Source organism: Oncorhynchus tshawytscha, unplaced genomic scaffold (genome assembly GCF_018296145.1).
Source record: "Oncorhynchus tshawytscha isolate Ot180627B unplaced genomic scaffold, Otsh_v2.0 Un_contig_447_pilon_pilon, whole genome shotgun sequence".
NCBI lineage: Eukaryota > Metazoa > Chordata > Actinopteri > Salmoniformes > Salmonidae > Oncorhynchus > Oncorhynchus tshawytscha.
This window is the reverse complement of record NW_024609818.1, coordinates 22,579-46,486: the sequence shown is the minus strand read 5'-3', so window position 1 is coordinate 46,486 and position 23,908 is coordinate 22,579. Positions and strand designations below refer to the sequence as shown.

At 40.8% G+C, this 23,908-nt stretch overlaps 1 protein-coding gene across 1 annotated transcript; it reads left to right on the top strand.

Moving 5' to 3' along the window:
* Positions 1-3,040: 3,040 nt before the first annotated feature.
* Positions 3,041-23,062, top strand: LOC112241881 (myosin heavy chain, fast skeletal muscle-like). The gene is made up of 39 exons (XM_042318866.1): positions 3,041-3,268; positions 3,624-3,770; positions 3,981-4,137; positions 4,388-4,415; positions 4,682-4,796; positions 4,900-4,992; positions 5,171-5,231; positions 5,353-5,451; positions 5,749-5,852; positions 6,281-6,419; positions 6,696-6,814; positions 6,983-7,132; positions 7,227-7,397; positions 7,614-7,917; positions 8,241-8,305; positions 8,401-8,488; positions 8,605-8,722; positions 8,884-9,007; positions 9,395-9,531; positions 10,266-10,521; positions 10,705-10,947; positions 11,298-11,474; positions 11,571-11,716; positions 12,167-12,257; positions 12,596-12,985; positions 13,107-13,233; positions 14,746-14,864; positions 15,857-16,053; positions 16,256-16,439; positions 16,576-16,741; positions 17,348-17,472; positions 17,632-17,940; positions 18,150-18,353; positions 18,505-18,630; positions 18,758-18,928; positions 22,026-22,130; positions 22,227-22,322; positions 22,440-22,571; positions 22,930-23,062. Exons 1-39 carry the CDS (start codon positions 3,053-3,055, stop codon positions 22,948-22,950), a joined length of 5,820 nt encoding a protein of 1,939 aa, XP_042174800.1. The 5' UTR covers positions 3,041-3,052; the 3' UTR covers positions 22,951-23,062.
* The last annotated feature ends 846 nt before the right edge of the window (positions 23,063-23,908 follow it).

Here is a 23,908-nt window from a genome sequence, read left to right as displayed (position 1 = left end):
TTAAACACATGAGTTGTGTTTAGTTCGCTTGAACGTTTGCTATGTTGCGGAATGGTTTGTACTGAACGACATGTAGAGAAATGTTGCAGTTTTAAAGCAGTTCTACACATTTTGCCATGGGGCAAAGATACTTTTTTTGCTTTTTTAAACACATTTCTTGCAATTCTACACATTTTGCCATGGCTTATGCCATGTTAATGATATCTGAGTGAGATTGATTAACAAAATCAATAGGGGCCCCCCTGGAGTTAAGGGGTCCTCGGCACGTGCCCAACATGTCGGGTCAGTATTTGGTCATGATTACTACAAGTTTAGATAGCTGGCTAGAGTAAGTTAACAATCTAAAAATTGCTAGCTGACATGCATAGTTGAGTGATTGTCAGTGACTGACATAACAAGAGAAAAACTGCTGATGCATAACCAAATGTATAACTTGCACCTTATTACACTATTGTAACTCTTAACAGTAAGTTGAGACCCTGACTGAATCCCCCTAGCAACCCCTGGGGCCCCCTTAGCAACCACATTGGTCACTTATGCTTGGAGCCGGCCCTGCAGGTGCACATATTACATTGTTGCACATTAAAATAACTTAATGTCATAAACGTTTAGTCTGCATGGTGCTAATGTTCTCTCCACCCACAAACACGTCAAGTAAATATCTTGTCTAATAACAGTGGCATCGGTGCCAGAATTAGGCTGTGTTGGCAGATATATCAAACAATAAACCTTGGCTGTCGTGAAGACGAGAGCACAGTCCAAGAAATTAAAAGTCCTTGATGGGGTCCCTCCAGATGGTCACCCTGCTCAACTAGTGTATCCAGCAGCTGCCCCCTATGGGGCTTCTTGTACTGATGTGCTGGGTGGCCACTGAACCTGAACAAACAGGGTGTATTCAGTGAGGTGAAATGTTCTGAACATTGCTGATAGAAATGTATTGTATAGAGTTGACACGATTCCCTGTTCTACCTGACAGACAGTTCTATCTGTTCTTCACAATACATTTCTATCTGAACGTTCTGTAAGGTTTCACCCTATTGAACATTGATTTAGCTGCACCATATTACACACAAATAGCATTTAAACAACAATTTGAATGCAAAAGGTTTGAAATCAGAAAAGATGTGATCGACATTGAAGAATGTGAAATGCCTGACTTGATAAAAGAACTTGCTCAACTGTTTAAATGTTTTTTTCTCTCTACAATTTGCTAAAGCTGACTTTTCTAAAAGTTCTCAAAACCTGTCATATTAACGATTGATTGAAATGTAATGTAAATGTAAAGTAATCAGTTACTTTATTGTAACTATTCCCTATTCATTTTATAACAGTTTTACTGAAGCCAATTCAGCTGCCTAAGCGGTTAACTTCAGAGAGTAATAAATGTTTGAGACAGCTATATCGCTGTCAGCAATATGAGTGGATAAGATTGTTGAGATACTGGTATGGTGTTATGTAAGTCATAAGAATCCTACTGGACCGTTTTAGCCAACTGACATGTGAGACAAATAAAAGCGCCTCGAGAATCTTCAATATATCAAACTGTAGATAAAAACTACACATTAGATTCAAAAGCTTTATAAGCTGATATATAAATGTTTTTATTCTAGATTTTAAATCTTAATTTAATATGGTTCCACAAGGGTGATAAATCAAAGTGAGCAAAGCACGAGCTAACGGATAACTCCGTCACAAGCATGAGGTGAGGAGACAGTTCAGATGTGTTTACAAGCTAAACAATATAAATAATAGGTGAACATATTGTTGTTGATGAGGATTAATTCCACTAAAATGGAACTAAATCAGGTCAGATTATATTTAATGAAAACTATTTTAGTTGTACTGGGGAAATATGGACTCAGTCCATTACAGTATTTTGCAAGTTCAAATCCCCGAGCTGACAAGGTACAAATCTGTCATTCTGCCCCTGAACAGGCAGTTAACCCACTGTTCCTAGGCCGTCATTGAAAATAAGAATTTGTTCTTAACTGACTTGCCTAGTTAAATGAAGGTAAAAAAAATATGAGGGTCAGTAGAACTAACATGGGAATGAATCAAACTTTTGACATTGTTATAACTATTAGTAATCAAATCTCTCTTCAGAGACAAATATGACAGGAAAAGTAATGTCTTGGGAGTGTGGTGTTCCTGGAAGTGGGAGGTGCTAGCGAGACACAGACAGACACACAGAGGTCTCTCATCCAATTCATTTCCTTTCCCAGAGTGGTCCATATTTAACTTTTGCTTGGTTGGCACTTCCAACCAGATATAAGGAGGCTGAGGCCCCAGCATCCATAAGTCAGATACCTTCTTCCTCTGTGGTAAGACTCTCTCCACCTTCTTAGAGTTGTACATTTGTCTCATCTTTGTACTCAGCATCTGAGGCAGTAGCTAACTGCACTGTTTGAATTGACTTCTGCATGTCTCTTGTAAGATTTGACAATATGCAATCAAACGGTATACAACGTTACATTTTTTAAAAACTTTAAATGTTTTACTTTAAATCAGTAACTTTCATTTATGGTTGTAAATGCTTGTAAATTGAGGGGGGGGGGTCTAGAATGTAACTGGGGTTTCAGTGGTATTCATTTTAATAAAAATATCCCTTTCTATCCCTTCGGGGACTAAATGATGAGGCTTTGGACCACAGGAGGTTGGTGGTACCTTAATTGGGGAGGATGGGCTTGTGGTAGTGACTGGAGAGGAAAAGGTGGAATGGTAACAAACACATCAAACACATGGCTTCCAGGTGTCTGATGCCATTCCATTTGCTACGCTCTAGTCATTACTATGAGCCCTCCTCCACTCAGCAGCCTCCACTGCTTTAGACTTGTGCTTTTTCACAACACCTTATGTTTCACAGGGTCCTCTAAGAAGTACACATTCATCTGTAGGAGGGGAAAAAGAAGGTGAGACATGGTTTAACTCTTCAAATAAAAATTGATGAGAATATTCTGAGCGATACTGCTCACCTAACTCTGTTGACTGGGGAGGAAGCACCACAGAGTCAATCATGTTTCTTGTTTCATCTCTTTCCTAGTTATCCGTCACCATGAGTACGGACGCGGAGATGCAGATCTACGGCAAGGCTGCCATATACCTTCGTAAATCTGAGAAGGAGAGGATGGAGGCACAAGCCGCACCCTTTGATTCAAAGAACGCCTGCTATGTGGCAGACAAGGCGGAGCTGTACCTTAAGGGTCTGGTCACTGCCAGGGCCGACGGGAAGTGTACTGTGACAGTCACGAAACCTGACGGCACTAAGGATGTAAGTCTGATCTGAAAAGTATTCAAGTTTGTGTAATTATTCAATTTCTTGAAAAATCATCAAAATGATCAAAAACATTTCAATATAAAATCCTTAACAAAATAAATATTATGAAGGATTTCTTGTTTTTTTGGAGCCAGAATATAACATTCAAACACATCAACACAGCTATTTAAAAATGGCATAGATTTTTTTGTTATTGACTAGTCAAGAATTGTCAGTGGCTGAAAACAAAGTAGTTGGATAACATTTTGATATGCATTTGTTTAACAATTGTAATTGTATTTAATGAGCAAAAATCATTCAGTCATGTCCACTTTGATCTGTGTGTAATCTAGATGTCTGACTATTTCAGGAAGGAAAAGTGTTCAAAGATGCAGACATCTTTGAGATGAACCCCCCTAAGTACGACAAGATTGAGGACATGGCCATGATGACCTACCTGAATGAAGCCTCTGTGTTGTATAACCTCAAAGAGCGTTATGCAGCATGGATGATCTATGTAAGAAACCTACACATACAAACACACACATACATGAACATAATAAATATACACATACGTTACTACACATAAATGAATGGTAGAAACCAAAACATATCAATACAGTAGACCCACATCAGTATACCAAAGTACACCCACATCATCACATAAATCCAGGTAAATGTCAATCTGATTTTGTTAATCTCCTAATGTAATTATGCTTTCATCCAGACCTACTCTGGGCTCTTCTGCGCTACAGTGAACCCCTACAAGTGGCTCCCTGTGTACGACGCAGAGGTTGTCAACGCCTACAGAGGGAAGAAGAGGATGGAGGCTCCACCCCATATCTTCTCCGTCTCTGACAACGCCTTTCAGTTCATGCTGATTGGTAAGAGCTCTCATGGATGGATGGATGGATGGATGGATGGTTGGTTGGTTGGATGGATGGGATGTTGAAATATGCTTTAGAGAGGTATCTACTGTTTTCTAGTCTAGGTTCGAACAGTTTGCTGGGAATATCTAATTTCACTACCCTTGAATGGAAAATGTTCCAAATTGAAATTCATGATGATGCTATGAATACAATAATGTCCCCATGTGTTTTGAGTATGATAAGCAATATGTTTTTTTGGTTCCAGATAAGGAGAACCAGTCCGTCCTGATTACGTAAGTTTTTTACTAAAATGTCACTTGAGAAAGTGTTTCTATTGTAATAAGTTGGGTCACTTGGTGTGATGAAATACATGACATTATGAATGGATTAGAGCATCAGGTTATGTGTAATAACAAGTCGATGAGAAGGATTATTTGTTAAAGACTTATATATCAGAACACAGGTTAACAGTGTATTTTTCTATGCTATTTCTTAGTGAAAGCCAATCTGACACTCAAACATGTAACTAAAACCCCTCTTTCTCTGTCATATAAACCAGCGGAGAATCCGGTGCAGGAAAGACTGTCAACACCAAGCGTGTCATCCAGTACTTTGCCACCATTGCAGTGTCTGGTGGAGAGAAGAAGAAGGAAGTAGACCCCAGCAAAATGCAGGTAGGTTGTTCTTATGCTTGCCTTTAATTTTCAGTTTGGTTGAATCATGTTTCAAGAAAAGTACTTTACCAGTTTCTGAGCAACTTGTGTTTGACTCAATCAGGGGTCTCTTGAGGATCAGATCATTGCAGCTAACCCTCTGCTGGAGGCTTACGGTAATGCCAAGACAGTGAGGAACGACAACTCGTCTCGCTTTGTAAGTAGTATGAAGGGCATACTGTGGAAGTTACCTTATATTGGAAAAATGTATTTCAGTAGTTCCCTATTGTCATTTCAATAGATGTGCAACAAACGGTAACATTTAAAGAGGTCTATCAAAGTAAAATGCTAGATTAATTTGTTGGCCTATTTTTAACACCCATAATCGTCAACAGGGTAAATTCATCAGGATTCACTTCCAAGGTGGTAAACTGGCTAAAGCTGACATTGAGACCTGTGAGTTGGTTTTGATTGTTTCTCAATGCTTTCCTAAATTCACACAGATAATTTTTAGGAGATCATATCATCAAATTAAATATAATATTACAATCTCTTTCTCTCTCTCTTTCACCCTCAGACCTGCTGGAGAAGTCCAGAGTGTCCTTCCAGCTGCCTGATGAGAGAGGCTACCACATCTTCTTCCAGATGATGACAGGCCACAAACCTGACATAGTTGGTACGGCAAAGTAGAGGTTCATGGGAAATTATTCCCACCCCCATCTGTGGAACTTCTAAAAAATATTCATAGTCAAAATTAATAATACTATTACAATGATTACATCCAAGGTAACAAGGCATCTAGACACGGGTCAGGTCTCTGGGAAATATCTATCAAGTAATGCACTGTGATGCACTAGTAATACTACATGTATCCTTGAGTCCATCTATTGAGTAAAGGAGGGAGAGATACTGTAAAGGTAGGAGAGCAGAATTCTAAGAGATTAACTGACAAGCTGCTCTCCGTTGTCCACAGAAATGTCGCTCATCACCACCAACCCCTACGACTTCCCCATGTGTAGCCAGGGTCAGATCGCTGTGGCCAGCATCGACGACAAGGAAGAGCTGGATGCCACAGATGTGAGTCAAACAAAGGGTTAACCAAACTCTAGATAGGGAATGGGTAGGACCACCATACACACTGAATGCTCTGTGAAATTCCAACTTGGTGGCAGTTGAGAATTTTCAGATATTTTTTGTTTGATTCTAAATGCCTTGTGTTAGTTAGGCATGTGCCTCAAGGAACTCTTCATGCCTTCACACTTTGCCTTGAGGCACATACATGTAAGACATCCACAAGAGAGCGCCACTAAATGCCCTGTGGAACTGTGAAAACTCCTTTTGTGCTGCCACCTACTAATGTGTTTTCCAAGCGTAATCATGTGGAACAGAGAGGCCAGTCAAATATATGCATCCCATTTGTTCTGCAGTGAGCAGCACAGAACTGTAGTGTAACTGACCAAACTACCGTTCAGTTCATCTCTGTTGTACTTCCTCTTTAATGTCAGGATGCCATTACAATCCTGGGCTTCACAAATGATGAGAAGATTGGCATCTACAAGCTGACAGGAGCTGTAGTGCACCATGGAAACTTGAAATTCAAGCAGAAGCAGCGTGAGGAGCAGGCCGAGCCAGACGGCACAGAGGGTGAGTCCCACTCATAGATATACAATATGTAGAGCATTAGTCCCATTCCCCAACATAGAAATAGAACACCTAAGACAGACAGTGCCACATGAAAGTCAGGCAGGAGATCATTTTTGGAGACAAATTACAACCTCCACAAATGATTTGAAATTATGGATGTGGGTGAATCAAAACCTACCCCACAAAGAAGTTATCCAAACTATTTTGCCAGTTTGACATCATAAAAAGCGATACTGTGTCCCTGAGTCTGTTCTTGTTGATTCTCTCTCTCTCCAGTGGCTGATAAAATTGGCTACCTGCTGGGCCTGAACTCAGCTGAGATGTTGAAGGCTCTGTGCTACCCCAGAGTGAAGGTCGGCAACGAGTATGTGACCAAGGGACAGACTGTGCCTCAGGTAAGGAAGCCAAACAAAGCATCCTCCATTCTCTGTGAACCGGAATTATTTTGGGGACGAGTGCATTGATTTTTTTGAACAGTGTTGTTGTTTTCCCAAATGTATCATCACCTCATCACTGGACATGGTCAATATCTCACATATTCATTTGAGGTATTATCATTGCAGGTTAATAACTCAGTCATGGCTCTGGCCAAGTCCATCTATGAGAGGATGTTCTTGTGGATGGTCATCCGTATCAATGAGATGTTGGACACCAAGAATCCAAGGCAGTTCTATATCGGTGTTCTTGACATTGCCGGGTTTGAGATCTTTGATGTGAGTATGAGACCAGAACAAGACAATTAGTTGTGATTGAGATGGATTACAAACTTGTATGATGAAATGATCCCTTTTAAAATTCCATCAACAGTACAACAGCATGGAGCAGCTGTGCATCAACTTCACCAATGAGAAACTGCAACAGTTTTTCAACCACACCATGTTCGTCCTGGAGCAAGAGGAGTACAAGAAGGAGGGAATCGTCTGGGCCTTCATTGACTTTGGCATGGACTTGGCTGCCTGCATTGAGCTTATTGAGAAGGTAAGATGTCTGTCAGGATTATAATGGACCTCAACAGCAAAGCTCAAATGGAACGCTGTGTGAGATATTATCAGCATATGACTGTTGAGATCTCAATATGTTTCCTATTATGTGCCTCTAAATGAATATAATCCTATAACAGCATGTTTACTAAAGGAATTAATGTGATCCTAAATGGAAATATCACTAATTTGATATACATCTCTTTTCGTAAAGCCATTGGGCATCTTCTCCATCCTTGAAGAGGAGTGCATGTTCCCCAAGTCTTCAGACACTACCTTCAAGGACAAGCTGTACTCCCAGCATCTTGGCAAAACACAGGCGTTTGAGAAGCCCAAGCCTGCCAAAGGCAAGGCAGAGGCCCACTTCTCCCTGGTCCACTACGCCGGCACTGTGGACTACAACATCACTGGCTGGCTGGAGAAGAACAAGGACCCCCTGAACGACTCAGTTTGTCAACTGTACGGGAAGTCAGGAGTCAAAATTCTGGCTGCCCTGTATCCTGCTGCCCCACCTGAGGGTAAGACTAGCATCACGTCACAAGATTTAATTAAGCACTAGTTACAATTTCCTTTAAAGTCTGAATATATCACAATTTCTCAAGGTTTATTACTGGGTTAATTTACTCATACAATGGGTGTTATTCTACACAATCTGATTGGCAGCATTTGCCTCTAGATAAGTATGAAGTTAACCAGAGATTCTCTGGTTTATAATAAGTGTGTTTGCTGAAGACAAGACCACTCTAGATTTCTTACATACTTTTAAAATTATTCTATTTATTCCACCCGCTCTAGGAAATGTACTTTTCTAGTTATCTTTAACTTTCCCCCATTTTAACAGATACAACCAAGAAAGGAGGCAAGAAGAAGGGTGGTTCCATGCAGACAGTGTCTTCCCAGTTCAGGGTGAGCTTTTGAAATGTGTAGATTCAGTCCTTCAAAAGGTGCAATTATTCTAAATTACAGTCGGCCTGAGAAAATGGTTTGTAACCCTCTTACAGGAGAACTTACATAAGCTGATGACCAACTTGAGGAGCACTCATCCTCACTTTGTGCGCTGCCTGATCCCCAATGAGTCAAAGACTCCAGGTACAAGAAATATTGAGTTAAATATGTCATCTTATCAGTATAATATCAGTAACCTTAACGATCCCAATCTATAATCTGTTTATGAGTATTAAAAGAGACTTGGTTTGTTTTACCAGGTCTGATGGAGAACTTCCTGGTTATCCACCAGCTCAGGTGTAATGGTGTACTGGAGGGTATCAGGATCTGCAGAAAGGGATTCCCCAGCAGAATCATCTATGCTGACTTCAAGCAGAGGTACACACACACACATACACAGACACACACACACACATACATACACAATCACAGAAAGATCTGCTCCAAGGGTTTTCCCAGCATCAGAATAGTCTTAACTTTTAAGTAATATAACAAACATATTACAACTTGACATATGTTACACGTTTCTCCTCATTCAGGTACAAAGTACTGAATGCCAGCGTCATCCCTGAGGGCCAGTTCATGGACAACAAGAAGGCTTCTGAGAAGCTGCTTGGGTCCATTGATGTGAATCACGAGGATTACAAGTTTGGACACACCAAGGTCAGTCAAAACACAACTTCAGTGATAATTTAAAATCTCTTCAGTTGGTATATCCATTATTTTCTTCTTTCTTCTTCAGTTAACTAATGGAAAATTGTCGTGTTTTTCTTCAAATTCATGCATCACAAGTATAGAAGAGAAACTAAACTCATCATCATGTGCATTGTGTTAGAGTGGTATGGCTGCAGTTATCTGTATCTGTGTACATTATTAATATACAACTGTACAATAACTAACATCTTAGAAACAACCTCTCCCATGGTTTGTTTGTAACCGTTGCAAAGTTAATGTTGTTTAAATCAATCTAGTGGTGTTGTTCCCCTCTTTCCATTCAATCCGTTCTGTTACAATCTGTGGTTCCATTGACCGTGTTAACCTGTGTCTCAGGTGTTCTTCAAAGCCGGTCTGCTGGGTGTCCTGGAGGAGATGAGAGATGAGAAGCTGGCCACTCTGGTCGGCATGGTCCAGGCTCTCAGTCGTGGATTCCTCATGAGGAGAGAGTTCACCAAGATGATGGAGAGGAGGTGAGGAATAGTAGACATCTTGGCAAAGCTTTCTGTCAACCACCTGTATCTAATGCATTATGATTACATACTGTATATGCTGTGAGTTGTTCAGAATGAGAAAGTACATCTTATAATGGTCTACTAAAGCTTTTGGGTTAATTAATTTAGTCCAGAAAGGGATGTAGCAACTAAAGGATTCTAGCTTTATAGCTGCAGTTTGGGATTTGGCTGTTCGATTGTAATTTAAATTTGTGATATTTATCCATTCATTCTTGAAGAACATAAAATTCCTCATGAGCCAAGCATGACTGTCAGTCATTGCATCTAGAGAGCTGTCTATGAGTTTAAGTGTGGTTACATTTCCCTACACCGATTCCTCAGCTGTTAACAAAAGGGGTTAGAGGTTTTGTTGTTCTTCGACTCCCAGACAGACGCTTTTTAAAGCATCCCAAAAGGTAAAAAAATGGTAACGCGAATCACGTTATATCTACATAATTTCAACAAAAAAATGTAATGTGATAATATTGTAAAAAAGTGGATTTCAAAAATATCATCAACCTTAGGGAATTTCATATTTTTTCACTCAACTTTTAACCGAAAACCAATAACATGGTGAAATAATTTGTTGATTTCATGTTGAATTCACGTCAGTTGACAACTCAACCAAATGTAAATCAAAACTAGATGTTGAACTGACGTCTGTTCCCAGTGGGATGTCACTGACATGCCACTCTGTCCTTTGTGTCGACCAGAGATTCCATCTTCGCCATCCAGTACAACATCCGCTCATTCATGAATGTGAAAACCTGGCCATGGATGAAGTTGTACTTCAAGATCAAGCCCCTGCTGCAGAGCGCTGAGACTGAGAAGGAGCTGGCCAACATGAAGGAGAACTATGAGAAGATGACAGCAGACCTGGCCAAGGCTCTGTCCACGAAGAAGCAAATGGAGGAGAAGTTGGTGGCCCTGATGCAGGAGAAGAATGACCTGGCACTCCAAGTAGCATCTGTGAGTGAGCAACGACCTTCAGGAGGCCACATTTACACAAACATTTAAACACACACACACATACTGTTATTGCCCATATTATTTATATATTTCATGATTTGGTCCGACCAATTTGACTAAATTAAGTCTATATTTTCATAAATAAAGTTAGGCTGATGATTTTTTCTGCTGTTCTGAAACCAGGAAGGAGAGAGTCTGAACGATGCTGAGGAAAGGTGTGAGGGGCTCATCAAGAGCAAGATCCAGCTGGAGGCCAAACTCAAAGAGACGACCGAGAGGCTGGAGGATGAGGAGGAGATCAATGCTGAGTTGACTGCCAAGAAGAGGAAGCTGGAGGATGAGTGCTCTGAGCTGAAGAAGGACATTGATGACCTGGAGCTCACCCTGGCCAAAGTGGAGAAGGAGAAGCACGCCACTGAAAACAAGGTCTTGTGTCTTACTATAGACAGTCTAACCAACAATAATCCAAACATTATTCAACTCAAAACATATCTTAACAGAAATGGAATTCAAGTTGTATTATGGGTGCAGGAAATATTATGACACAATAGTAGAATTTCAGTTGCGGGGTACTTCCAACATTCATTGCATGTTCTGATCGCCCTCATTTATGACTTCCATTCGAAACATAGCCATGGTGTACACTTCCATCCAGTGTTGAATCTATAGTACAGTAGATGTTGATTCATTTCTAATCTAAATTAAATGAATGCAATATTTAACAAACTAAATTGTCCCTTTATGTATAATTATAATTATGTTGTGGCCATTTACAGGTTAAAAACCTGACAGAGGAGATGGCGTCTATGGATGAGAGTGTTGCCAAGCTGACCAAGGAGAAGAAAGCCCTCCAAGAGGCCCACCAGCAGACACTGGATGACCTGCAGGCAGAGGAGGACAAAGTCAACACTCTGACCAAGGCCAAGACCAAGCTGGAACAGCAAGTGGACGACGTGAGTGGAGTTTGACATTTTGGCCAAGATAGTATGTAAGATTAAATTATCTTCAGTTGTTTAGATTTTAATAATATATGTGTTTTTATCTTCTAGCTTGAGGGTTCTCTGGAGCAAGAGAAGAAGCTCCGTATGGACCTTGAGAGATCCAAGAGAAAGCTGGAGGGAGATCTGAAACTGGCCCAGGAGTCCATAATGGACCTGGAGAATGACAAGCAGCAAGCTGATGAGAAAATCAAGAAGTAAACACAAACAAATGACTACAGTATTATCTGCTATAATGGTTGTTTTTGGCTAATTATTGTAATTGTGAATCAGCATATACATGTGATTCTTAAAGAGATACTTCAGGATTTTGGAAGCTCTTTATCTACTTCCCCAGAGCCAGATGAACTCATTTTTACGTCTCTGCATGCCGTTTAAAGTTGCTAACTGTTAGCGCAATGACTGGAATTATATGGTAACTGCTAGCATGCTAGTAAGCGTTGGCTAGCAAAACTACTTCTAACTTCCTTCATACTGGATGCAAAGACATACAACTGGTATCCACAAGTTCATCTGACTCTGAGGAAGTAGATACATTGCCAAAATGCTGAAGTATTCCTTTAAAAGCAATATGAATGGTATAATGCTCTCCCTTTACACTATCGAACCAAAACTAACTCTGCAATCGGCGAATTTGTGTTTCTCAGGAAGGAGTTTGAGACCACTCAGCTCCTCAGCAAGATTGAGGATGAGCAGTCTCTGGGAGCTCAGCTGCAGAAGAAGATCAAGGAACTCCAGGTACAGTAGAGGATCTAGGGGTCTAAGCTCCAGACTCACCCAGGTACAAAGCTCCAGAACAGAAAAGCACAGACTTGAAAAACATTATTCTGGTAGCACACATTTTTCCCGATAGATTCTGATGGCTGAATAAGTTGGAACGTGGTGCTTCTTGCTGTTGTAAAGATGGTGCATCAAAATGGTAGTTTGGATCCTGCCTTGGACACTCTACTGAATATATTAACTGTCTTTGTATTAACACATTAATGCAAAATATACATACTATTATTATTTTGTGAGGTTCAATTGTTTCAACTGTATTGTAGTGTTCATCCCCCTCCTCCTGTCCCCTGTTCTAGGCCCGTATTGAGGAGCTGGAGGAGGAAATTGAGGCTGAGCGTGCTGCCAGGGCTAAGGTTGAGAAGCAGAGGGCTGATCTCTCCAGGGAACTTGAGGAGATCAGCGAGAGGCTGGAGGAGGCCGGAGGCGCCACTGCTGCTCAGATTGAGATGAACAAGAAGCGTGAGGCTGAGTTCCAGAAGCTGCGTCGTGATCTTGAAGAGTCCACCCTGCAGCATGAGGCCACAGCCGCCGCTCTGCGCAAGAAGCAGGCCGACAGTGTGGCTGAGCTCGGGGAGCAGATTGACAACCTGCAGCGCGTCAAGCAGAAGCTGGAGAAGGAGAAGAGCGAGTACAAGATGGAGATTGATGACCTCTCTAGCAACATGGAGGCCGTCGCCAAGGCTAAGGTGAGTAGTGATGTTTTGATCAAGTAGTATTGAGGAAGGTCAACTACATCATCATTCAACTGAACTGAAGTTGACAGGAATCACATATATAAAGTAATGATGGAACATGTTTCACTAACAGGGAAATCTGGAGAAGATGTGCCGTACTCTTGAGGACCAGCTGAGTGAGCTGAAGACTAAGAATGATGAGAATGTTCGCCAGGTCAACGACATCAGTGGACAGAGAGCCAGACTCCTGACAGAAAATGGTACCATCAACAATGAACAACAAGCCAATGCTTTCCTTCAGTAGAACAGAATAAAATGTGTTGGGGATTTATGTCCATAGTCCACATTAGTGCCGGTCGGTGATGTTTAAGATGAAGGAGGACAATCATTTTTTTTAGGAGCTTGGCCTTACTTCTATTACAGCATATTGGATGACTCTTTCATATTCGATTCATCCAGCTCAATGTAACATCGATAGGTTTAGAGTACTACATGATGCTCAAATGTTCCATATACCTCCATCATGAGGTTGCTTCAACATAACCTATGAATGACAGTTTACAACGTATGTGCACAGGTAGAGAGAAGAATATGAGTAATCGAGATGAGAGACTGTGATACATTCAATACTGCCTTGCACACTCTTGCCTGCATCTAGCTGATCTAGGTTGTAATGAAAAGTCGCAAACAAGAGTTTCTATTGGACAAATTCAGGTATGTTATCCTAATTTTGTTCTGTTTGGTTCCGTTTAAGAAAGGTTTTCAACAGAATGTGCGGAATGAATACTACCCTGATCCCACGCAGACACAGTTCACTTTCATAGAAGCCACATACAAACAGCATGATCATTTTGCTTGTGGTATAATTCCTTCTCGCCTCACCTTTTACCTTCTGGACTTCAGTGCAAAACACATCAGCTGTCTGTGATCAGGCAAAAAAAAAAAACGTTCAAGCCAAACCTTCATAGCATAACCACTAACCGCTACACACAGCCTAAATCGATGTCACCATATTAGCTAACGTCATAGCTAGTCAACGTAGCTACTGGAACTAACACTTTAGTAAACCCGCTACAATAATGCAGTACAGTCAGCAAGCAGTTTAGCAGTTACACAATGGATCCCGCTGGCAATAAATTAATAAAACCAAAAGCTTACCTTGGCTTGGAAGAGTTCTATTGTTGGATAGCCACAGACAGCTAACTAACATATCATCCCTCTCTGTTTGAGCCGGGTGTTTGAGTAGACTAAACTAGCTAGCTGCATTTGCTAGCTAAGTGAAAGTGAAAAAAACAATACATCTCTCTCTCTCTCTTGCTTCTCCTTCATTTTTAAAGAAATGAATCTGTTAAACTATGTTCTTTCTCTCTCTTTGAGTCAACTACTCACCACATTTTATGCACTGCAGTGCTAGCTAACTGTAGCATATGCTTTCTGTACTAGATTCATTCTCTGGTCCTTTGATTGAGTGGACAACATGTCAGTTCATGCTGCAAGAGCTATGATAGTTTGCAGTACGTTGTCATTATTACTGTGAAAATCTCTGGAAGGGGGTGAGAACCATGAGCCTCCTTGGTTTTGTATTAAAGTCAATGTAATTTCACTGAGGAGGATGGTCCTCCCCTTCCTCTTCTGAGGAGCCTCTACTGGTCCACATTGTTTCTATTGTACTATTCACCACCGAACAACATTGCCCCCAAGATACATAAAAATACATTTTCAATCTTAGAAAACAAAGACGTCATTAACAAGATGTCCCTCTATCCCTACAGGTGAGTTTGGCCGCCAGCTGGAGGAGAAGGAAGCCCTGGTGTCTCAGCTGACCAGAGGAAAACAGGCCTTCACCCAGCAGGTGGAGGAGCTGAAGAGGGCGATTGAGGAGGAGGTCAAGGTAAGGGACCCAAGATGGACTCCACCGACCCCAGAGTTTAGTGCAGGGTTCATCAACTAGATTCAGCCATGTGCTGATTTCTTTTCTTGAGTGGATGGTCAGGACATAATTACAAATAATTTGTAGACTGCCAATTGAACGGAAGAAGCATAAACATATATAATATTTGACAAAAACATACTGCATTTTTCAAACACCCGAAACAGCTTTTTCCTGCAATCTATAGCCAAAATCTTTATACTTAATTCAATGTAAAAAAATATATATATGTCTGTTTTTCAACATATCTAAGCATACCTCTTCAGCTGTCTGTAACTTCCTGACTGGTGGTTGTTTTTTTAAAGAAACTAAATATGCTTCTCTTCATCTCTGCTAAAATCTGGGTAAAAGATTGAAAGGAATTTGAGTCTTATTCAGTACATTTAGTTATTGCTTGCTTTTCTTAAGTCTACCAGCCTTCCTAGCAGGCATGCCAGCTAAGATAGTTAGACAAGCTAGCCACTCTACCTTGATTGATAGCCTGAAATGGCTTCTTGGTAGCTAGTTATGAGGTTGGGATTTTGGGAACCTATGGTATCTGGGCTGACTAAAGCCAACTTCAGAAAATTGCAAGGTAACTAGTAGTATTACAGAGAAACAACAACAGGACAAATCTGAGGGGGCACGTGCCCCTGTTCCCCCTATGGGCATGACGCCTCTGATCACATAGATCTGTCTGTTGTGCATGGGAAAACTTTGGATTGGATTTCCCAAAATAAAATCACTTCGAGCTGATTTGTTGGTGTTTTTACAGTCTTTTACCAAAAATTGCCAAAAATTATATTTTTTATTCAGAAAACGTGAGGGGCCAAATAAAATCACGGCCTTCCAGCTCGAGAACCCTGGTTTAAAGACATATCTTCATATACATGGTGACTACACCACCCTCAGAGAGCTCTACTATAATTTGTTTGACTATCTCTCCAATCACTCTTTGTCTTTCTCTCTCACAGGCTAAAAACGCACTGGCCCACGGTGTCCAGTCTGCCCGCCATGACTGTGACCTCCTGAGGGAGCAGTTTGAGGAGGAGCAGGAGGCCAAGGCAGAGCTGCAACGCGGCATGTCCAAGGCCAACAGTGAGGTGGCTCAGTGGAGGACTAAGTATGAAACTGATGCCATCCAGCGCACAGAGGAGCTGGAGGAGGCCAAGTGAGTCCCACGGATCAGCAAAACTAAAATATAGGGTATTGATGGTGATGGTGGATTGGATTGATGGTGATGGTGGATTGGATTGATGGTGATGGTGGATTGGATTGATGGTGATGGTGGATTGGGCTCTGAGGAAATGTTACATCAACATGTATTATAACATTTGTTTCAGCCCCTAAAACCTCCCTCTGTTGTCCAACAGGAAGAAGCTGGCCCAGCGTCTGCAGGAGGCAGAGGAGACCATTGAGGCGACCAACTCCAAGTGCGCCTCCCTGGAAAAGACCAAGCAGAGGCTGCAGGGAGAGGTGGAGGACCTCATGATTGATGTTGAGAGAGCCAACGCAATGGCCGCCAACCTCGACAAGAAGCAGAGGAACTTTGACAAGGTGAAAATGAATAAACCTCACCTTAGGCTGATATTTACTGTTTGAAATATGATGAATTGTAGTATAATTGTAGCATATTTCTGATTCAAAACTCTTCATCAATGACTTCTGATGAAAATCCCATGGATTCTCCTAGGTTCTGGCAGAGTGGAAGCAGAAGTATGAGGAGGGCCAGGCTGAGCTGGAAGGAGCTCAGAAGGAGGCTCGCTCTATGAGCACTGAACTCTTCAAGATGAAGAACTCCTATGAGGAGGCTCTGGATCATCTGGAGACTCTGAAGAGAGAGAACAAGAACCTGCAACGTGAGTATTTGACAGCAGTTCTATTTGGTTCATGTTTGACTAGTGTTTTGAAAATGGAGGGAACTGCAAACATCAAAACTACTATTACACCATTTCAGAGTTTTCATGTACAGTTCAATATATATATATTTTTTACCTGTGATCACTATTCCTTTGAAACCCCAAAGGATGTGGAGGGCAATTAGATTTGCAAGACCATATGAAGTGTTGTTAATTAATTAATGGTTATTATGATTCAATGTCAACTTCAGTACATTGACAATTATTATTATTCGACCATGCTGGTCATTTATGAACATTTGAACATCTTGGCCATGTTCTGTTATAATCTCCACCCGGCACAGCCAGAAGAGGACTGGCCACCCCACATAGCCTGGTTCCTCTCTAGGTTTCTTCCTAGGTTTTGGCCTTTCTAGGGAGTTTTTCCTAGCCACCGTGCTTCTACACCTGCATTGCTTGCTGTTTGGGGTTTTAGGCTGGGTTTCTGTACAGCACTTTGAGATATCAGCTGATGTACGAAGGGCTATATAAATAAATTTGATTTGATTTGACAATATCCACTTAAAATCCCCCAAGTCTAAACTGCTCCTGTATGTGTGTGCGCAGAGGAGATCTCTGACCTGACTGAGCAGATCGGAGAGACTGGCAAGAGCATCCATGAGCTGGAGAAGGCCAAGAAGACCGTGGAGACAGAGAAGTCTGAGATCCAGACCGCTCTGGAGGAGGCTGAGGTACAAACTACAGCTGTTTGATGGGGAAAGCACTGTTACACTAGCCAACACCAGCTACAGTCCAATGATCCCTGTATTGGAGTTTATTGTAGTCATATATATAATTCCTACATCCAAATGTATTGAACACAATTGGCCTGACTGCTTCTGTTTGTCCAGGGAACACTGGAGCACGAGGAATCCAAGATTCTGCGTGTGCAGCTGGAGTTGAACCAAATCAAGGGTGAGGTGGACAGGAAGATCGCTGAGAAAGACGAGGAGATGGAGCAGATCAAGAGGAACAGCCAGAGGGTGGTTGACTCCATGCAGAGCACCCTGGACTCTGAGGTCAGGAGCAGGAATGATGCCCTGAGGGTGAAGAAGAAGATGGAGGGAGACCTGAACGAGATGGAGATCCAGCTGAGCCACTCCAACAGGCAGGCCTCTGAGGCCCAGAAACAGCTGAGGAACGTCCAGGGACAGCTCAAGGTAAAGGGACTGGGACATCAGGTTCAAACACCTGAACATGGAGAGGGATTTGTTTGTGAATCTGTAGAAAATAATAGAACAGAGGAATTGAATAGATTGAACTATGTGCTGTAGAAAGGTAGGGATATTGAGTAAATTCTTCACAATGAACATTTCTGTCAGCCCTACTTCCACAAGTCCTAATGAACGTATGTCATTGTGAACCCCAGGATGCCCAATTGCACCTTGATGATGCCGTCCGCGCTGCAGAGGACATGAAGGAGCAGGTAGCCATGGTGGAGCGCAGAAACGGTCTGATGGTGGCTGAAATCGAGGAGCTGAGAGTTGCTCTGGAGCAGACAGAGAGAGGCCGCAAAGTGGCTGAGACTGAGCTGGTAGACGCCAGCGAGCGTGTTGGACTGCTGCACTCCCAGGTATTGGTCAAATGCCATTTCTAATGAAACTCAACCAAGCATACTATTTACACACACCTGGAATTCGACAGTCCTTACTTTCACATTTTCAGAATTTGTGACTTGTCAGTTCTCTTGAGAGTCAAACAAATCGTCTTGTTTCCTCCTTCAGAACACCAGCCTTCTGAACACCAAGAAGAAGCTGGAGACTGATCTGGTACAAGTGCAGGGAGAGGTGGACGACATCGTCCAGGAGGCCAGGAATGCAGAAGAGAAGGCCAAAAAGGCCATCACTGACGTGAGTCCTTGGATTACATCAATTTGATTTGTCCTCAAGGGAAATGGTAGCTGGGCTGGTTAACCACAATAAAGATGTCAGAGGGATGTTATGATTTGTGCATAACTTAAACAAACTACCATTCCAGGCGGCCATGATGGCTGAGGAGCTGAAGAAGGAGCAGGACACCAGTTCTCACCTGGAGAGGATGAAGAAGAACCTGGAGGTCACAGTCAAGGACCTGCAGCATCGCCTGGATGAGGCTGAGAATCTGGCCATGAAGGGAGGCAAGAAGCAGCTCCAGAAACTGGAGTCCAGGGTGAGTTACCAGCAGGGTGGATTAGGGTGGATTGAAGGACTGATTGCTGGACATGTATTTGATCATTTAAAATTACACAGGAGACTCTTTCTCTCAATGAATTAAAATGGTTTTTATTGTCATATACACCAGATAGGTGATAATTAGGGTTAAGTGGACATCAACACATTTTTCACATTGAAGGCTCAGGTATTTGAACCAGCAACATTTAACTGCTAGGATACCTGCCACCCTCAACCACCTCGATCAAGGGTTCCTAAACTTTTTGACACAGGACCCCTTTTGTGATAGAAAATTACATTAGTGACCCCCTCATAATATCAGAATACAATTCCTACTTTAGAGTGCAGTAAAAATAGCATCCAGGTAGTTTTACCACAGTGTTTCTAAACCCAGAGGTGCACATTGCAAGACTTCTGGGAATGCTTGCGATTTTAGACCAGACCAGGGTTTGAGATGTCTATGGGAGAAGTGAAAAATTCATCCTTCTTTGTTAATTTTCTTGAAATCTAAGGGCAAGACCTAGATTTCGAGCCAATGTCTAATGGAGTGCAACTTTAAGTAGCTGAAACTGTCATTACTACAACCTAGTGAAAGTAACAAACTAACACGTTTTAATTTTCATCAAAAACAGCTATCTACCGAAGGAGTGCTTTTGACTGCATGAACATGTGCAGTTCAGCACAACTGTTAGACCCAATGTTTCTGTGCATGAGCTTAGCTAGCTATGGTCGCAATGGGATTGTCTACAAGTCCTCATCTTTTGGATTTGCTACGACTTCTCCGGTGCATGGCTGGACTAATCATGTCTCGGCCCCTGGGAAAGGACATTTTTAACTCACCTTTTGGCATCAGAAACAACATTTGCAGTTTTAAAACAAATGTTCAGCTATTCTATTCATTTTGCCTTTGGACAGAAATGGCATTTGGTTATTTTAGAGCTAATTCCTTGAAATTCTACACATTTTGCCATGTGGCGGAGAGAAAATGTAGCAGTTTTAAAAGCTTAATTCAGGATGCATTTATCTTCAAAATATACATTTTGGGGAATATGTTACACTTTAAAAACCTTTAAAAAAAAAAAACTTTTATTTAACTGGGTAGGTTAGTTGAGAACAAGTTCTCATTTACAACTGCGACCCCCCCATCCAAGATAAAGCAAAGCAATGCGACACAAACAACAACACAGAGTTACACATGGAATAAACAAACATACAGTCAATAACACAATAGAGAAAAAGTACAGTGTGTGAAAATAAGGCAAGATAAGGAAGGTAGGCAATAAAAAGGCCATAGTGGTGAAATAATTACAATTTAGCAATTAAACACTGCAGTGATAGATGTGCAAAAGATGAATGTGCAAGTAGAGATAAAATGGTGTGCAAAAAATAAAATAACAGTTTGCGGATGAGGAAATTGGATGGGCTGTTTACAGATGTGCTATGTACAGGTGCCGTGATCTGTGAGCTGCTTTGACAGCTGGTGCTTAAAGTTAGTGGGGGAGATATGGGTCTCCAGCTACAGTGATTTTTGCAACTCACTTTAGTGGAGTTGAGAAGAATTGTAGCCAAGACCTTAAAATAAAGATATACAAATGTATTTATCTAGTTGCTTCGTTCAGGCTTGTACAGTTGTCTTGGCAGACTTCTTCTAAACTGCCATTTCATTCATAGTAATAATAATAACAAATAACAATTCTCAATAAATATCAACACACGATATAATTTACTGTACATTAATCAAATTAATCTCATTGTAATCATTTGTTAGGCTTCATCTAGTTACATTGTTTAATTTCTCTCTCTCTCTCTAGATCTATCAGCTTCATGTCTCATTCACTCTGCTGCAAAAGGGCCGTTACTAGGGAAGCTAGCGTTGCTATGCGGGGCTACCAGCTAAAAGGCTAACGGCTAAATTAGCTTGTAGGCTAGAGGACTTTCATAAGTTCATAAAAACGTGAAAAAACAACATAACATCTTAACAAACAAATTTACATTCGCCGGAAACATTACTGTCTTTAATATGGTGCTTTCCCACTTACCTGCCAAATTAATTTATGACATAAATGTTATGTCGGCGCTTCTGTCTCGCTGTTGACTCACTTGGCAAACGTCTCTTCATAAATGCCATAGCACGAGCTCCCCATGGTAGAAACATTGTTCTATCTGTTTAAAAAAAATAATAATAATTGTACCTTTATTTAACCAGGCAAGTGAGTTAAGTACAAATTCTTATTTTCAATGACGGCCTAGGAACAGTGGGTTAACTGCCTGTTCAGGGGCAGAACGACAGATTTGTACCTTGTTAGCTCGGGGGTTTGAACTTGCAACCTTCCGGTTACTAGTCCAACGCTCTAACCACTAGGCTACCCTGCCGCCCTGTGGTAGAAGCAACCTCACGACATTAAAACAGGCCACTGTCGGCCTCTAGAGGCCATACGGGTACTGAACTATACACTGCTAAATACATGCCACAATGTATAAATAGTAATATACAATATATTACAAATACAAGATGAATTGACTTTGGAAAAAATAATCAGTGATTGAGTACTGTGGATACCAATATCACCGTTTATTTTTTAATTTTTAATTTCACCTTTATTTAAACCAGGTAGGCTAGTTGAGAACAAGTTCTCATTTACAACTGTGACCTGGCCAGGATAAAGCATAGCAGTGTGAACAGACAAAACAGAGTTACACATGGAGTAAACAATAAACAAGTCAATAACATAGTAGAAAAAAAAGAATAAAAGAGTATATACATTGTGTGCAAAATGCATTAGGGTTAAGGGTTAAGAACATCAATTGTGGATTAATATTATTACATTGTATTGTATTGCACACAATTTCCACGGTTCCATGTTAGTTTACCCTGCTGTTGCTATCAATATTCATAACATTTGAAATGTAAATTACACCTTGGGAACCACTGACCTTGACAACGAAAAGTTGTTATAATAACAGACGATTTCAATAAAAATTGTGAAAAGGAACAGACCTCCTTGATTAGGTAGAATATTACCTGTGTTACAAAGATTCGTTACATCTGATTTCATCAGCTCAAACAAATGCCTACGTTTATCTTTTTCACAAAGGTGCGTGAGCTTGAGACTGAGGTGGAGGCCGAGCAGAGAAGAGGTGTAGACGCAGTCAAGGGAGTCCGCAAGTATGAGCGCAGAGTCAAGGAGCTCACTTACCAGGTAAGAGAAAGTGCATTCTTTACACTCTTGACACTAACACACACAGGTTTGTGTATAAAACTATTGGGACATTGATTATTTGATCTTCTCCCGCAGACTGAGGAGGATAAGAAGAACGTCAACAGACTTCAGGACCTGGTAGATAAGCTGCAGATGAAAGTGAAGGCCTACAAGAGGCATTCTGAGGAAGCAGTGAGTCACAAACTTAGTCAAATACTCTGAAAGCATACAATCGAAAACATATTTATCTTTAGAAAAAATTATATGATAAATGCTGATGTTCTGCTCTCCCTCCCTTTCCTCACCCAGGAGGAAGCAGCAAACCAGCACATGTCTAAATTCAGGAAGGTTCAGCATGAGCTGGAGGAGGCTGAGGAGCGTGCTGACATCGCTGAGACTCAGGTCAACAAGCTCAGAGCCAAGACCCGTGACTCTGGAAAGGTACAGAACTGCTGCTAGACCTGTACCTGACTCATGTTCAGATATGACCACATCAACACCACCTATGATTCAGTCTTCAATACCGACCTTTTACACTCAACTGTATTGAAGATCTCTAAGAATCACATCTTAAGTAGGGCAAAAATTATGATTATTTCAAACTAAGCTGGTACTTAAAAATTGAAAATCAAAGCTGAGGACTGACCCTAAAATGCTTGTTCCATTATACAGTATTCTTTAAGTGATCATAATATATTTATCATGTTAATAATTATTACTGATCCATTATATTCTATCCATATATTTATCATGTTCATTATTATTACTGATCCATTATATTATTTCTTTCTTCTTACAGGGAAAAGAAGTTGCTGAATAAACAAGACCAAAGTATTGAAGATCAAAGTCTTACCATTTTCCTGTGTTGCATAAAATATGATTTTCATGGTGAAATGTTGAGCATTGATTAAAAACATGTGGATCTACATACACTTCCTTTGTGACTGTGGATTTATTACTCAGCAAACAGCTTTTTCATACCATAAAATATTGTACTTTAATTAAAGGAGCAATCTGGGATTCCTACAACAACAACAAAGCAGACACTTGTTCTGGTGAACATCTGAGGGATGAGGATGGAGAAATGTAAACATTCAAATTCATAGACTGAGCTGTGGATGTAAGGACTGACCATTCACAACATCAGAATTATAGTTTTAACCCTTTACACTTGCAGAAATTGGCTTATATGGACTGGCCCAAATGTAAATGCTTCTAAAATAAATAACAAATATTGGAAGAACATGCATAACTGTGGTAGCAATTGAAGGGGAACAGTTTGGATATTGTGGGGAAACAATAGAACGGATTTTTGCATTTAAATTTTTGTCACAGATTATTCGCACATTAAATCACATGTGGAAATACTATGTAAAAAATAAATGTTTATCGAGCATCTGAAAAAAATGACGTGAGAGTTTACTTCTGTGTTTTAACTGATATTATGCGTCAACTTTCTAATTTGGATTACCAATAGATTATTTGGGATATATATACAAACTTCCATAATGATTAGCCCTCTACTGAGAGAAGATGGTGGACTGAACGTAGTTATGTAGAGCACCTCAAGATAAAAACGTCATGTTCAATGTCGGTAAATTAGACTAAATATTAGCACTACACAATTTGGTGGGTGACAACCTTCAATCTGGATAACAACAAAAAACAAATCTTACGACTAGAGAAATTTATCGACAAATATTACGAAAACAAGCAACACCCAAACATGACGGAGAATAAGACAGGGGAACCAATTTCAAAACGAAAACGTGACTCTT